This window comes from Herpailurus yagouaroundi, unplaced genomic scaffold, assembly GCF_014898765.1.
Source record: "Herpailurus yagouaroundi ecotype Mexico unplaced genomic scaffold, PumYag 28, whole genome shotgun sequence".
Classification (NCBI taxonomy): Eukaryota; Metazoa; Chordata; class Mammalia; order Carnivora; family Felidae; genus Herpailurus; species Herpailurus yagouaroundi.
Genome location: NW_024412376.1, coordinates 5,564,426 through 5,582,059, shown reverse-complemented (window position 1 = coordinate 5,582,059; position 17,634 = coordinate 5,564,426). Strand labels below are relative to the sequence as shown.

General features: G+C 36.5%; 1 protein-coding gene across 2 annotated transcripts in view; it reads left to right on the top strand.

Annotated features, from left to right (window-relative positions):
* ADAM9 (ADAM metallopeptidase domain 9) overlaps window positions 1-17,634 on the top strand; it is a 146,970-nt gene that overhangs the window by 89,343 nt on the left and 39,993 nt on the right. For both annotated transcript variants that reach the window (XM_040453743.1, XM_040453829.1), the window contains exon 16: window positions 5,575-5,758. In XM_040453743.1, coding sequence (XP_040309677.1) covers window positions 5,575-5,758 — 184 coding nt within the window. The remainder of the gene's footprint in view (window positions 1-5,574; window positions 5,759-17,634) is intronic.

Here is a 17,634-nt window from a genome sequence, read left to right as displayed (position 1 = left end):
TGTCTCCTTGACGAATTGGCCCTTTAATTATTACCAAATTTTCTTCTTTATCTTTGCAATATTCTTGTTTAGCATTTGTTGCAGTTTCATTTGTTTATGTGACTGTTTGGTGATCACCCTTCATTGGTAAACTAAAGTGAAGTGACACATTTTATCATATGTGTTTGGCACGTGATAAGTGCCTATTAAATATTTGTTGAATGAATGTAGGAACAGATGATACAGCTGATGGGTGGATAATTAGTGTAACTGGTTAAATGAACTGAGGTGAAACTTTGGGGTAAGTGGATTAATGCAGACTTGGAGAGAGCTTGCTAGACGTGTCTGATCTTTGTCTTTAGCCTGGTTCTGTTTCCATGATCTTATGAGTATCTTAATGAAATTATAGAAACTACACTTAGGAAATCTATAAATTACTGGGTAGCTGATTTGAAAAACATTTTATAATAGTAATATAGCATTAATATAGCCATTAGGAATGCATATCTGAAGTCACTCTTCGGGTTTGAATACTGCTTCAACTGCTTAAGATATCTGAGACTTTGGACACGTTGCTTTCCTTTTCTTTTTCTTCTGTGCCTCATTTTTCTATAAAATGAGGATAATAATGGTACCTATTTCCAGTTGTTTTGAAGACCAAATGTGTTGATGGATGCTAGTACTAAGAAGAATACCCAATTCATTGCAAGACTCATCATTGTCATCATTGCTTTGTAATCATCCTCATCACAGAAAATGTATAAAATCTAGAAGAATCTAAAGAAAGTGAACCCTGTGGTCCTGCCATTCAGAGATACTCCCTCACATTTTTGTTATATTTCCTTTTTGTATGTGTGTATATACATTCATAAGCATACATTTATGCATCATACATGTATGTACACATATGTATGTGTACTCAGAGCCCCACATCTGTATGTATAACCAAAATTGCAAAGTATGATTTGTACTATTTTATAAATTCAGTTTACTTTCCACTATATTAAGAGAGTTTATAGGATGTATTCAGCTTCTTTTAATCATTTCCTTATTTTAGAAATTCAAGTTGTTTCTCGTAGTTTGCTATTTTATTTTACTTTATTATTATATTTTTTAACGTTTATATTTGAAAGAGAGAGAGAGGACAGAGTGCAAGTCGGAGAGGGGCCGAGAGAGAGGGAGACACAGAATCTGAAGCAGGCTCCAGGGTCTGAGCTGCAAACACAGAGCCTGATGCGGGGTTTGAACTCATGAACTATGAGATCATAACCTGAGTCACAGTCGGACGCTTAACTGACTGAGCCATCCAGGCACCCCGTAGTTTGCTATTTTTAAATAAGGTTGTGATATATACAGCTGAAGTATTTGTTTATTTCTCTGATTGTTTCCTTAATAGGTTTTCTCAAAAAATATGGATAAGTTTTAAGGCTCCTCATAGATACTTCCAAATTGATCTTCAAAACATTTAACTGATTTATGCTTTCCTACCCCCTCACCAATGCCAGAGTGTTATCTTAAAAATTATAGTTGACCTTTGAACAACATCGGGGTTAGAGATGCTGACTTCCCACATAGTCACAAATTCACTTATAACTTTTGACTCCCCTAAAACTTAATTACAATAGCCTACTATTGATCAAAAGCCTTACCAATAACAAAAAAATAGTTGATTGAATGTTATATGTATTATATGCTGTGTTGTTATAATAAAGTAAGCTAGAGACGATGTTATTAAGAAAATCGTAAGGAAGAGAAAATACATTTGCAGGACTGCACTGTAAAAAATCCATGTGTTAAGTGGACCTGTGCAGTTCAAACATGTAATGTTCTAGGGTTAGCTGGATGGACTTTTCCAATTTGTTATATCAAATAGATGTTTCTTTTTTTGTTTTTTTTTAATTTTAGAGAGAGAGAGCGTGAATGGGGGACAGGAGCAGAGGGTTGGGGGAGGGGAGAGAGAGAGAGAGAGAGAGAGAGAGAGAGAGAGAGAGAGAGCAAGCGATCTTAAGCAGTGTCCACACTCAGTGCAGAGCCTGATGTGGGGCTCAAGTCCCACGACCCGGAGATCGTGATCTGAGCCAAAATCAAGAGTTAGATGCTTAACCCACTGAGCCACCCAGGTGCCCCCGTTTTTTAAAAATGTTTATTTATTTTGAGAGAGGGAGAAAGTGTGAGCACACATAAGTGGGGGGAGCACACATAAGAGAGAGGGAAAAGAGACAGAATCCCAAGTAGGCTCTACACTTTGAACTCAGAGCCTGACACAGGGCTTGATCCCATGAACTTTTTAAACAAAAAATTTCAAATATACAGAGGAGCAGAAGGAATACAGAGGAGTAGAAGGAGTATTTCAAATATACAGAAGGAGTAGAAGTATGATGAAACCCATATATTCTAGATTAAAAACATTGTTGGTATTCTATCATATTTCCTTTGTCTAGACTTGGCTGAACCACTTTTAAATAAATTATAGGCATTATGATACTTCATTCCTAAATTCTTTAGTATTCATCTCTGACAGATAAGGCCATTCACAATACCAATGTCATACCTACCAAAATTAATAATTTCCTAATATCATGTAATACCTGGTCAATATTAAAGTTTCTCCAACTGTCCTCAAGTTGTGTTTCATAGCTGTTTTTTTTTTGCCACATCAGGATTCTGTCAAGGATCATGCATCACATTTAGTTGTCATGCCACTTATGTCACTTTTAATATAAAATATGTAGTCTTCTTCATTAATTTTTTTTCTTTTTGACGACAGTGATCTGAGGGAAATAACTGGGCCAGTTCTTTTAGTATGGCCCGTGATCTGGATTTGTTTGATAGTTTCTTCTCAGTGTTGCTTTATATGTGTCTCTATCCCTATATTTTCTATAAATCAGAAGTTAAATCTAAAGTCAATTAGATTCAGGTTAAACATTTTAGGGAAGAATACTTCGTAAGTGGCACATGATGTCAAGGAGGCACATAATTCTGGGTTGTCTTTTTATTAGTGGTCAAGCCCCCAACCCCCATGTCAGGCTCCATGCTGAGCCTGGAACTTGCTCCCACCAATGTTTTGCTTCACAGTTTAATATGCATTGATGATCCTTGCCTGAAGCAATTATTCTATTGAGGCTTGTGATAGAATTTTCTTTTATAATATAACCATGAACACCTCTTAGCTTTGTTGGCTGTTTGTATTCCTTATTTTGTGAATTGCCTTTTTTGTATCTTTGCTAATTTTTTCTGTGGAAGTGGATTTTTTCTTACTGATTTGTAACAGCTTTATGTATATATATTTAATTTAAAAAAAATTATTTTTTTTTTTTTGAGAGTGAGTGAGCAGGGGAGGGGCAGAGAGAGAGGGAGACGGAGAATAAAAAGCAGGCTCCATGCTGACAGTAGAGAGCCTCATGTGGGGCTTGAACTCATGAACTGTAAGATCATGACTTGAGCTGAATTCGGGCACTTAACCAATTAAGCCATCTAGGTGTCCTATGGCTTTTTATACATTAAGAGTATTTTCCTTTTGCTTTTTAACATGTCACCAAGACTACACATGAAACACTGAGTATATCATCACAGCTTGAATTTTGGTAGGTCCAACAGATGTTAACTAAGGTCTGCTTTATGCTACACTTTGTTCTGGAGGTTTTCTTTTTTAAAAAATTATTCTTTATTTTAGAGAGAAAGAGAGAGAGAGAGAGAGAGGGTGGGTGAGAGAAATGGAGGGAGAGAGACAGAGAATCCCAAGTAGGTTACAGGCTCAGCATGGAGCCTGACGTGGGGCTTGATTCCACAACCCTGGGATCATTATTTGAGCTGAAATCAAGAGTCAGACTCTCAACTGACTGAGCCACCCAGGCGCCCCATGTTTTAGAGGTTTTCATATCTAATTTCAACCAACTATGTGAGATAGACATTATTATTTATCTCTTGTTTTTCAGATGAAGGAACTGAAGCTCAGAAAGTTTAAACACTTTATTCAGGTTAACTAGGGAATAAATGGTGACATAAGAATAAATGTAAATGAGACAAAATTGCTAACCCTTAAGTGCAGGATGGAGGAAAGAGGAGACTTAACAATATATGCAAAAAGTAAATAGGAATTTTAGCTAGTGATCAGTTCAAGGGCATCTATAATGTAATGTAGTTACCATAAAAGCTACTGTAATCATGGGCCTAATAGTAGTACAGTATCTAGAATATAGGAAATGTGAGCTCTGTTATGTTATTTGCTTTCAGGCTATAACTGAAATTTCATGCCCTGCTCTGAGCACTGTGCTTCAAGAGGCAATGAGAGAACCTGGAACATATTTAGAGGGGAGCTTCCTTGTTCCATGAGAAATGATTATAAGATATTGCTCTGGTGAATAAGTATTTAGGAACTATGTGATAATTGTCCTAAAATAGCTGCCATGTGGAAGAAGGAAAAGACATTTGCTATTAGCTGTGTGATCTCATGTGGAAGGTCTGGGACCAATGAGGAAAAGTTATAAGGATATAAATTTTAGCTCAAGAAATAAAATAGTTTTATGAAAGCTAGACTGGGAATTTTTAGGGGGTGATTAATTAGAGGAATTGGTGAATTAGAGGAAAACAATATCCTATATTGACTTGGCAGTGATAACATAAAGGAGATTCTAGTATAGGGTAGATTCTTGGATCACAAGGCAATCAGAAAATTTCAATATAGCATCTTTTTAAAAAAATTTTTTTTTCAACTTTTATTTATTTTTAGGACAGAGAGAGACAGAGCATGAACGGGGGAGGGGCAGAGAGAGAGGGAGACACAGAATCAGAAACAGGCTCCAGGCTCTGAGCCATCAGCCCAGAGCCTGACGCGGGGCTCAAACCCACGGACCGCGAGATCGTGACCTGGCTGAAGTCGGATGCTTAACCGACTGTGCCACCCAGGCGCCCCTCAATATAGCATCTTAAGAGTTGATATTAGTGGTATTTAGTGTGTAATGGAAGGATACAGGAAGGGCATTTAGCTAACACAGCCTTGGTGATAGGAATTGTAGTCAGATAGCCCTTCATAGAGTTGTAATATTGAATCAGTGAATTGAATTAGTGAATTAATGAGTTAATGAATTGAGTCTTAAATTAAGTAACTAAGAGTTAGCTTAGCCCAAGCCATGAAGGGTGGAGTCCTTTCTTAGTTATTTTATAGTACAGAATCTAATTTTCTCCTTATAGCAACTCTGTAAGAAGTCACAACCGAATTTTGGTATAGTTCTATTATTTTCTATGGAAAAGCATTTATAAAATTATATTTATAAACAACTCTTTAGTTAGACGTGTTTGAGCTCTAAACTGATAGTAAAGAGAGAGTAGGTGTGGGGAGAGAAGGAGCACGAACACCACCTGGTACACCTACTGATTTCATCCTAGCATCCAGTTATCTCTGCCATATTTGAAGAGACCTGCTTAGGTGCCTTTGCTCTTATATGCTTTCTCTGTTGAGACTCCCTTCAGCTAACTATCAGTAAACTTTCTTTAAGTAAAAAAGAAAAAAAAAACTCTATGTGTCCAAATATATGATTTTTATTTTGTATCTACAGTGGGTACATTTTATGTTTGCATTATTTCTCTATCTTACAGGAATGCTTTGTGTGGAAAGCTTCAGTGTGAGAATGTACAAGACATGCCTGTATTTGGAATTGTGCCTGCTATAATTCAGACTCCCAGTAGAGGCACCAAATGTTGGGGTGTGGATTTCCAGCTAGGATCGGATGTTCCAGATCCTGGGATGGTGAACGAGGGTACAAGATGTGATGATGGAAAGGTAATCAGAATGTTTTCTATTTATAATTTAAAATTAAAAAAAATATAAAAAACATTATGCAAAGTAAGTGGTTATTCTTTTCTTATTTATGAAAGAAATCTAATGTTTTTTTGGTAGAGATTTTGGAAAATACAAAATTAAGAATGGCTGTTATTCTACTATCCAGATTTCACTGGTAGTCATATATTATAACCACTAGTCTGTGTTGCAGTATACTGTGCATATTTCTTTCCATTATCAATGGTGCTATAATTTATTAGCAGTCTGCTATTATTGGGACATTTAGGTGATTGCCAGGATTGTGAGTGTGTGTGTGTGTGTGTGTGTGTGTGTGTATGATTGTGTGTCTCTAGACTAGAATGTGTAGTACTAGAAATGTCATAATGTTTGTCCCCCCATGCTCTCTGCTACCCTGATCACTGCTGTTTGGATCAGATATGAGTCAAGAGTCAGCCAGCTCCTGACTCACTACCATTGGTTTCTATATGATAAGATGAGCTAGGACAAATTCCTTTTGGGGGGGACTATATAATTAAGAAATACTATTAAGAATAGGGCAGAAACTGTAAGAATTCTTCAGCGATGCTATGAAGCAAGAGCAGGGCTAGAATGGTTATGGCAAACTTCAGTCATATACAAAAGATATGGGGGAGCAGGAGTGTTGGGCAAATTGAAGAAACCAATTTAAAGGAGAGTAGAGGAGGGGGAAGAGAGAGAGAACACAAGTGACTGATAAGGTGACCATAAAAAAGATGGGTGGACTTGCTAGTTACCTCAGTCATTGTGTACTGAGTTTTCAGTTCCGGTTCTGTTCCTCCTTTCCTACAAAAAGACCCTTATATTTTTGTGCCTGTTGTTGCCACTATAAAAACTCGAGGGGCGCCTGGGTGGCTCAGTCGGTTAAGCGGCCGACTTCGGCTCAGGTCATGATCTCGCAGTCTGTGAGTTCGAGCCCCACGTCGGGCTCTGTGCTGACAGCTCAGAGCCTGGAGCCTGTTTCAGATTCTGTGTCTCCCTCTCTCTGACCCTCCCCCGTTCATGCTCTGTCTCTCTCTGTCTCAAAAATAAATAAATGTTAAAAAAAAAAAATTAAAAAAAAAACTCGATTGCTGTAGTTACTATAAACAATGCTGAGGTAAATGGCTTTATAAATAAAAATTTCAGAATATTATGATTGTTTTCTGAGGTGAAACTACTATAATGGGTTGTACATACTTTTTAAGGTTTTAGAGTTTTGCATGATTTCTCTTTTACTTTTTTAAGTTTATTTATTTATTTTGAGAGAGAGAGAGAGCAGCATGAGTGGGTGAGGAGCAAAGAGAGAGGGAGAAAGAGAATCCCGACCAGGCTCCGCGCTATCAGCACATGGAGCCCAGTGCTGGGCTCAAACTCATGAACCGTGAGATCATGACCTGAGTCGAAATCAGGAGTTGGACGCTTAACCAACTGAGCCACCCAGGTGCCCGTGCCTGATTCTCTTTAGAAAAAGCTTTAATAGTTTACCTTCCAACCAGTTTTTAGTGGGAAATGTTTTAATTCTTCACACCATAGTCAAGATTAGCTATCATTTTCAAGCTTTCGTTGGTGGTTTCCTTTTTATTTTACTTTTTTCTTAATTATTAGTGATGTTGAATTTTTTTGTCTCTATATATTTATTCCTTCTTCTGTGATTTGCCATGTTGATGTTCTTTATACACTTAAAAATTGGCCTGTTTTCTTATTGATTTTGAATTTGATTTCTTACTGATTTTAAAGAACCTTAATTAATTTACGTCATATGTAACAAGTATAATATATAAATATACATATATGATGTTTTTGCCCAGCTTACTTCTTGCCTCTTCTTTCTTTTGTTTTTAGTTGTTTTTTTTTTTTTGCTGTGTTTGCATTTTTATGTATTTAAAGCTGTTATTCTCTTCCTTTATGGTTTCTAACTTTACTTACATGTTTTATAAGACCTTTATCAGTATATCAGATCATTATTCTCTTGTATTTTGTAGTAGATTTTGTTTTTTATTTAATACCTCTTTAATCCAGGGGAATGTTGAGTGTATATAGTATGAGGTTGGCATTCTTTTTTTTCTCTTTTATCATTTATTCATTACTGTATGCTGAGTTCTAATGCCATTTTTTTTTCAGAATGGCTTATCATTTGCCTTAACCTCATTTATAATCTCTTTCCTTTAATTTGAAATTTTATTTAAATTACCGATTAAATTTTTATATATTCTAGGGCTTAATTTTTGTTTTTTCCCTCTTCATGCCCGTTGATGGGTCTAACTACTTATGCGTCAGTACTGCCTTGATTTAGTTTTTATTGGTTTTATAATGTATTTTTCTTATCTGGTCATACAAATACCCTCCCATTCTTTTTTCCTAGTTCTCTTGGCTATTTTTATTTGCTTATAATTCCAGATGAACTTGAGATAATGTTTGTTGAGGTGCAAAAAAATTAAAATCTAAAAAACTAAAAAATGCTTTGGAATTTTGGTTGGGATGGCATTAAATTTATAAACTTATAATGGGGAAAAGTGACATCATTACATTATTGAGTCTTCTCAAAGTAGAACATGGTATGTGTGGCCATTTTTGAGGGGTCTTCTTTTAAAGATTTACTAATAAAGGTCTTTATGTTTTTTGTTAATTTTATTATTGGGTAGATTTTTATTGTTATTATGAATAGGCCCATTTTCTCCTGTTATATTTTCTGTTTTGTTATATTTCAATTTCTAATTGGTTTTTACTGACAAGAAAAGCTATTTTGTTTGTATTTTTGACTGGGTATTATGGATATTCAGAAAAAAATTCATTTGTATATGTTTATTTTGTTACCAGGCATACACTTAGTGTTACCTATTTCTATTGTCAATTATATTAGAATTTTCTAAGAAAAAGTCATCATCTGCAAATGATAAAAAGTTGGTTTCCTTTCTCATATTTACAGTTTGGATTTATTTTCTTGTGTAATTGCAATGATAGCACTTCCAGAATAATTGTAAATAGTGATAGTGTTCATCTTTGTCTTGACCCTGACGTGAGTGGGAATGTGTTTAGCCTTTCAAGGTTATGTATGATTTTGGCTAATCGCTTGGGGTACATAGTATTTTTCACTTAGTGCAGTATCCTTTTCATCATATTGAATAAGAATAAAAATAAACAGTAGATTTTACATTTTATAAGTAGTTCTTTGACATTAAAATATTAAATATTTAAAAAATATTAGATACTATTAAGATAATCATTTGGAACACCTGGGTGGCTCAGTTGGTTGAGCGTCTGACTTCAGCTCAGGTCATGATCTTGCAGTTTGTGAATTTGAGCCCTGTGTTGGGCTCTGTGCTGACAGCTTAGAGCCTGGAGCCTTCTTTGGATTTTCTGTGTCCTTCTCTCTCTCTGCTGTTCCCCAACTTGTGCTCTCTATCTCTCTCTCTCAAAAATAAATAAATAAAAACATTAAAAAAAATAATCATTATTTACCTTTGACCTATTGATATGTGCTGGGTTATATCAATAAATTCCCTAACATTAAATTATTTTTGCATTCCTGGAGCACACACTGGTAACAAATTTTTCTTTAGATATATTCCCGGATTCTATGTGTTGGTGAATTTACTTTTGTGTTTCTGAAACTGTCTACTTTTGATGTTTTTTGAATTTATGAACTTTTACTCTGTAGATTGTAGTCAGTACTCTTAAGTCCCACAAAAAACTCAGATAATATTGAATTAAAGTATAACAGGATTAATTGATTTAAACCAAAGAATCAAATAAAGAGCTTTGGAACCCAGAATCTCAAATAATGTTTCTACGATCTTTGCTTCTCCCTTTTGGCTCCCCATCCCTCCCTTGCCCCATCTTATTGAGATATAATTAACATTTAATATGCTATATGTTTAATGTGTACAGTGTGATGATTTGATACATGTATATATTGTGAAATGACTACCACAGTAAGGTTAGTTAACACTTCTATAACCTCCCATAAATATAATTTTTTTTCTTTTTTTTTTTTTTTGGCGGTACAATATTTAAGATTTACTCTCTTGGTAACTTTCAAGTGTATAATATTGTTAACTACAATCATCAGGCTGACTATTAGATACCCAGAACTTACTCATCTTTTAACTGGAGATTTGTACTATTGGATCAACATCTCCCCATTTTTCCTATGAGTGAGGCTTCACCCCCCCCTTTTTTTTTAAAGACTCCACATATATGTGAGATCATATGGTATTTGTCTGTCTTTGTCAGACTTTCTTCACTTAGAATAATGTCCCCAAGGTCCATGCATGTTGTTGCAAATGACAGGATTGGTCGTTCAGGAGTGTGTTGTTTACTTTCCACATTTTTTGTGAATTTTACACATTTCCTCCTGTTACTAATTTCTAGTTTCAAACCATTGTGATTGGAAAAGATACTAGATATGATTTCAGTCTTCTTAAATATGTTGTCTTGCTTTGTGGCCCAACATAAATTGTATCCTGTAGAATGTTCTGTGTGTGCCTCAGAAGAGTATGTATTCTGCTGCTGTTGCATGGCTGTTCTGTTTATGTCTGTTAGATCCATTTTGGTCTATAAAGTTCTTTAGATCCGCTGTTTCCTTATTAAATTTCTGTCTGGGGGCACCTGGGTGACTCAGTTGGCTAAGCATTCATCTCTTGATTTTGGCTCAGGTCACGATCTCACGGTTTGTGAGATTGAGCCCCTGTGTTGGCTGTGCACTGAGAGTGTGAAGCCTGCTTGGGATTCTCTTCCTCTCTGCCTGCCCTCCCCAGCTGCTCACGTATTCACACATGCTCTCTCTCAAAATAAATAAAAAGAAATTTCTGTCTGGATGACCTATCCAATGTTGAAAGTGGGGTATTGAAGTCTACTACTAGTATTGTACTGCTGTCTGTTTCTCCCTTCACTTTTGTCACTATTTGGTTTAAATATTTAAATGCTCCAGTGGAAGGTACATAAATACTTAAAATTATTACATTGATGAATTGTCTCCTTTATCCCCATTTCATGGCCTTCTTTGTCTCTTGCAACCAATTCTGACTAAGTCTATTATATGTGATATAAATATAGCCGTTCCTGCTCTTTTGGTTACCATTGGCATAGAATATGTTTTTCTGTCCCTTCACTTTCAACCTGTGTGTCCTTAACACTATAAGTGAGCCTCTTTTAGGCAGCATATCGTTGGATATGTATATATTTTTAAGTCTATTCAGCCACTTTGTGTCTTTTGATATGGGACTTTAGTTCATTTCTATTTAAAGTAATTATTGATAGCTAAGGACTCATTGCCATTTCATTGTTTGTTGACTGTTTTTAGTTCTTTTGTTCCTTTTTTCCTTTCTTACTATCTTCTTTCATGATTTATTTATTTATTTATTTATTTATTTATTTATTTTTAGAGTATGCTTTAATTCTTTTGTGTGTTCTACTATGTTTCTTCTTTTGTGGTTAGTGTGAGGCTTATATAAAACATTTTGTAGATATAACAGTCTATTTTAAGCTGATAATAACTTACCTTCAATTGCATACACAAGCATTACACTTTTACTTCTCATATTTTAAACTATTGTGTCATACTTAGCATCTTTTTATATTGTGCATCCATTAATAAGTTATTAGTTATTTTTATTTAAGTTTTTTTTTTACTAGAGATAGAGTGATTTACACAGCACCATTAAAATAGTAAGGTATTCTTTTTTTTTACTTTATTTATTTATTTAAATCACATATATATATATATATATATATATATATATATATATATATATATAATTTAATGTCAAATTGGTTTCCATACAATACCCAGTGCTCATCCCAACAGGTGCCCTCCTCAATGTCCATCACCCACTTTCCCCTCCCCCCCACCCCCCATCAACCCTCAGATTGTTCTCAGTATTTAAGAGTCTCTTATGGTTTGCTGCCTTCCCTCTCTGTAACTTCCACACCCCCCCTTTCCCTCCCCCCTGGTCTTCTGTTGAGTTTCTCAGAATTCACATAAGAGTGAAAACATATGGTATCTGTCTTTCTCTGTATGACTTATTTCACTTAGCATGACACTCTCCAGTTCCATCCACGTTGCTACAGAAGGGCATATTTCATTCTTTCTCAATGCCATGTAGTATTCCATTGTGTATATAAACCATAATTTCTTTATCCATTCATCAGTTGATGGACATTTAGGCTCTTTCCATAATTTGGCTATTGTTGGAAGTGCTGCTATAAACATTGGGGTACAAGTGCCCCTAGGCATCAGCACTCCTGTATCCCTTGGGTAAATTCCTAGCAGTGCTACTGCTGGGTCATAGGGTAGATCTATTTTTAATTTTTTGAGGAACCTCCACACTGTTTTCCAGAGCGGCTGCACCAGTTTGCATTCCCACCAACAGTGCAAGAGGGTTCCCGTTTCTCCACATCCTCTCCAAACATCTATAGTCTCCTGATTTGTTCATTTTAGCCACTCTGACTGGTGTGAAGTGGTATCTCAGTGTGGTTTTGATTTGTATTTCCCTGATGAGGAGTGATGTTGAGCATCTTTTCGTGTGCCGTTTGGCCATCTGGATGTCTTCTTTAGAAAAGTGTCTATTCATGTCCCCTGCCCATTTCTTCACTGGATTTTTTGTCTTTTGGGTGTGGAGTTTGGTGAGTTCTTTATAGATTTTGGATACTAGCCCTTTATCTGATATGTCATTTGCAAATATCTTTTTTCCCATTCCATTGGTTGCCTTTTAGTTTTGTTGATTGTTTCCTTTGCAGTGCAAAAGCTTTTTATATCTTCATGAGGTCCCAATAGTTCATTTTTGCTTTAAATTCCCTTGCCTTTGGGGGGGAGGGGCGCCTGGGTGGCGCAGTCGGTTAAGCGTCCGACTTCAGCCAGGTCACGATCTCGCGGTCCGTGAGTTCGAGCCCCGCGTCAGGCTCTGGACTGATGGCTCAGAGCCTGGAGCCTGTTTCCGATTCTGTGTCTCCCTCTCTCTCTGCCCCTCCCCCCGTTCATGCTCTGTCTCTCTCTGTCCCAAAAATAAATAAACGTTGAAAAAAAAAATTAAAAAAAAAAAATAAATTCCCTTGCCTTTGGAGATGTGTCGAGTAAGAAATTGCTGCGGCTGAGGTCAGAGAGGTTTTTTCCTGCTTTCTCCTCTAGGGTTTTGATGGTTTCCTGTCTCACATTTAGGTCCTGTCTCACATTTAGATGAAGGACCTAAGATAAATTTGAGTTTATCTTTGTGAGTGGTGTAAGAAAGTAGTCTGGTTTCATCCTTCTGCATGTTGCTGTCCAATTCTCCCAGCACCATTTGTAAAAGAGACTGTCTTTTCTCCATTGGATATTCTTTCCTGCTTTGTCAAAGATTAGTTGGCCATACATTTATGGGTCCAATTCTGGAGTCTCTATTCTATTCTGGAGTCTATGATAGTGTCTGTTTTTGTGCCAGTACCATGCTATCTTGATGATTACAGCTTTGTAGTAGAGGCTTAAGTCTGGGATTGTGATGCCTCCTGCTTCGGTCTTCTTCTTCAATGTTACTTTGGCTATTCGGGGTCTTTTGTGGTTCCATACAAATTTTAGGATTGCTTGTTCTAGCTTCGAGAAGAATGCTGGTGCAATTTTGATTGGGATTGCATTGAATGTGTAGATGGCTTTGGGTAGTGTTGACATTTTAACAGTATTTATTCTTCCAATCCATGAGCATGGAATTTGTATCTTCTTCGATTTCCTTCATAAGCTTTCTTTAGTTTTCAGCATACAGATCTTTTACATCTTTGGTTAGGTTTATTCCTAGGTATTTTATGATTCTTGGTGCAATTGTGAATGGGATCAGTTTCTTTATTTGTCTTTCTGTCACTTCATTATTGGTGTATAAAAATGCAACTGATTTCTGTACATTAATTTTGTATCCTGCGACTTTGCTGAATTCATGTATCAGTTCTAGCAGACTTTTGGTGGAGTCTATGGGGTTTCCCATGTAGAGTATCATGCCATCTGCAAAAAGTGAAAGCTTGACTTCATCTTTGCCAATTTTGATGCCTTTGATTTCCTTTTGTTGTCTGATTGCTGATGCTAGAACATCCAACACTATGTTAAACAACAGCTGTGAGAGTGTACATCCCTGTCGTGTTCCTGATCTCAGGGGGAAAGCGCTGTTTTTCCCCATTGAGGATGATATTACTTGTGGGCTTTTCATAAATGGCTTTTATTATGTTTAAGTATGTTTCTTCTATCTGGACTTTCTCAAGGGTTTTTATTAAGAAAGGATGTTGAAGTTTGTCAAATGCTTTTTCTGCATCGATTGACAGGATCATATGGTTCTTATCTTTTCTTTTATTAATGTGATGTATCACGTTGATTGATTTGCGAATGTTGAACCAGCCCTGCATCCCAGGAATGAATCCCACTTGATCATGGTGAATAATTCTTTTTATTTGCTGTTGAATTCAATTTGCTAGTATCTTGTTGAGAATTTTTGCATCCATACTCATCAGGGATATCGGCCTGTAGTTCTCTTTTTTTGCTGGGGCTCTGTCTGGTTTGGGAATCAAGGTAATGCTGGCTTCATAGAATGAGTCTGGAAGTTTTCCTTCTCTTTCTATTTTTTGGAACAGCTTTAGAAGGATAGGTGTTATTTCTGCTTTAAATGTCTGGTAGAATTCCCCAGGAAAGCCATCTGGTCCAGGACTCTTATTTGTTGGGAGATTTTTAATAACTGATTCAATTTCTTCACTAGTTAGGGGTCTGTTCAAATATTCTATTTCTTCCTGTTTGAGTTTTGGAAGTGTGTGGGTGCTTAGGAATTTGTCCATTTCTTCCAGGTTGTCGAGTTTGTTGGCATATACTTTTTCATAGTATTCCCTGATAATTGCTTGTATTTCTGAGGGATCGGTTGTAATAATTCCATTTTCATTCGTGATTTTATCTATTTGGGTCCTCTCTCTGTTTTCTTTTTGAGAAGCCTGGCTAAAGGTTTATCAATTTTGTTTATTTTTTCAAAAAAACAACTCTTGGTTTCATTGATCTGCTCTACTCTTTTTTTAGATTCTATATTTTTTATTTTTGCTCTGATCTTTATTATTTCTCTTCTTCTGTTGGGTTTGGGGTGTCTGCTGTTCTGCTTCTATTTCCTTTAGGTGTGCTGTTAGATTTTGTATTGGGGATTTTTCTTGTTTCTTGAGATAGGCCTAGACTGCAATGTATTTTCCTCTCAGTACTGCCTTCGCTGCATCCCAAAGCATTTGGATTGATGTATTTTCATTTTCATTTGTTTCCATATATTTTTTAATTTATTCTCTAATTGCCTGGTTGACCCATTCATTCTTTAGTAGGATGTTCTTTAACCTCCATGCTTTTGGAGGGTTTCCAGACTTTTCCTGTGGTTGATTTCAAGTTTCATGGCATTGTGATCTGACAGTGTGCCTATGTTCTCAATTCTTTTATACTCATTAAGGGCTGTTTTGTGACTCAGTATGTGATCTATCTTGGAGAATATTCCATGTGCACTTGAGAAGAAAGTATATTCTTTGGCTTTGGGTTGCAGAGTTCTAAATGTATCTGTCAAATCCATCCGATCCCATGTATCATTCAGGGCCCTTGTTTCTTTATTTATTCTCTGTCTAGGTGTTCTATCCATTGTTGTAAGTGGAGTATTAGACTCTCCTGCAATTACCACATTCTTATCAATAAGGTTGCTTATGTTTGTGATTAATTGTTTTATATATTTGGGGGCTGCCAAATCCGGTGCATAGACGTTTATAATTGTTAGCTCTTCTTGATGAAGAGACCCTGTAATTATTATATAATGCCTTTCTTCATCTCTTATTACAGCCTTTAATTTAATGTCTAGTTTGTCTGATTTATGTATGGCTACTCCAACTTTCTTTTGACTTCCAGTAGCATGATAGATCTCCAGCCCCTTACTTTCAATCTGAAGGTGTCTTCAGGTCTAAAATGAGTCTCTTGTAGACAGCAAATAGATGGGTCTTGTTTTTTTTTTTTTTTTTACTCATTCTGATACCCTATGTCTTTTGGTTGGAGCATTTAGTCCTTTTACATTCAGTGTTATTATTGAAAGATATGGGTTTAGAGTCATTGCGATGTCTGTAAGTTTCATGCTTGTAGTAATGTCTCTGGTACTTTGTGGTCCTTGCAACATTTCACTCACAGAGTCCCCCTTAAGATCTCTTGTAGGGCTGGTTTAGTGGTGATGAATTCCTTCAGTTTTTGTTTGTTTGGGAAAACCTTTATCTTTCCTTCTATTCTGAATGACAGACTTGCTGTGTAAAGGATTCTTGGCTGCATATTTTTCTTGTTCATCTCATTGCAGATGTCCTGCCATTCCTTTCTGGCCGGCCAAGTTTCAGTAGATAGATCTGCTATTACCTGTATGTGTCTACCTTTGTATGTTAAGGCCCATTTATTCCTAGCTGCTTTCAGAATTTTCTCTTTATCCTTGTATTTTGCCTGTTTCACTATGACATGTCATACAGAAGATTGATTCAAGTTACGCCTGAAGGGAGTTCTCTGTGCCTCTTGGATTTCAATGCCTGTTTCCATCCCCAGATTAGGGAAGTTCTCAACTATGATTTGTTCAAGTATACCTTCAGCCCCTTTCTCTCTCTCTTCTTCTGGAATTCCTATGATACAGATATTCTTCCGTTTGATTGCATCACTTAGTTCTCTAATTCTCCCCTCGTACTCCTGGATTTTTTTTTTTTATCTGCCTTTTTCTCAGTTTCCTCTTTTTCCATAATTTTATCTTCTAATTCACCTATTCTCTCTTCTGTCTCTTCAATCTGTGCTATGGCCCCCTCCATTTTATTTTGCACCTCATTTATAGCATTTTTTAATTCATCATGACTATTTTTTACTGCCTTGATCTCTGTAGCAAAAGATTCTCTGCTGTCCTCTATGCTCTTTTCAAGCCAAGCAATTACTTTTGTGACTATTATTCTAAATTCTTGTTCAGTCATATTGCTTAAATCGGTTTTGATCAATTCGTTAGCTGTCTCTACTTCCTGGAATTTCGTTTGAGGAGAATTCTTCCGTTTTGTCATTTTGGCTAGTTTTCTGTCCCTTATGTGTTTTAAAAGCTTGTTGTGTGCTCTGGACCTGCGAGCACTGCTGTATTAAAGGAGGGTCATACACTGTCCAGGGCCTGGCCCTTCAGGAGGTGTTTTTTTGGAGAGTGTTACTTGCTCTCTGTTATTGTGACTTGGTTATTTTATTACCCTACTGGTAGTGATATTTTGGACCCTCCACCAGGTGTGCTTTGATTTGTTCCTTGGAGTAGCCCTGTAAAGGAAAACAGAGAAACAGGAGACGAAAACACACAAACAAATAACACAAACACAAACAAAAAAGTAAAGTCTAAAACAAAAAACCCCAAAACACTGACTACAAGTAAAGAAGAGGGTGGAGGCAGTGCTAGAAGAGCACATACAAAGAGAGAAATGATGGGGGAGGGGGGAGAAAAAATAAATATTGACTAGGCAGAGAGACTAAAAGTGTTAATCCAGAGAGAGAGAAAGGAAAATAAAGAAGGAAGTGGTGAAAATGAAACGAAGATAAAGTTACCCAGACAGAGAAACTATATGGCTTGATTATGAGAGAGAGAGAGAGAGAGAGAGAGAGAGAGAGAGAGAGGAGTGTAAAGAAGGAGGTGTAGAACATGTATCAAGACAATGGATTAAATATGCGTGTTTAGACAGTCCAATAACCACAATTACCAGCCTAGAAGAGGGAAGAGATAAGGAGGAGAAAGTGGGGGGCGGGGAGAATATATCTATACATCCAGAGTTGACCTAGAGTTATGACCTAGAGTTAATCCAGGCAATGCTGCAGCGCTTGTGGGAGGAGCTTTCCGCAGGGTCTGTGAGGCTCTGGT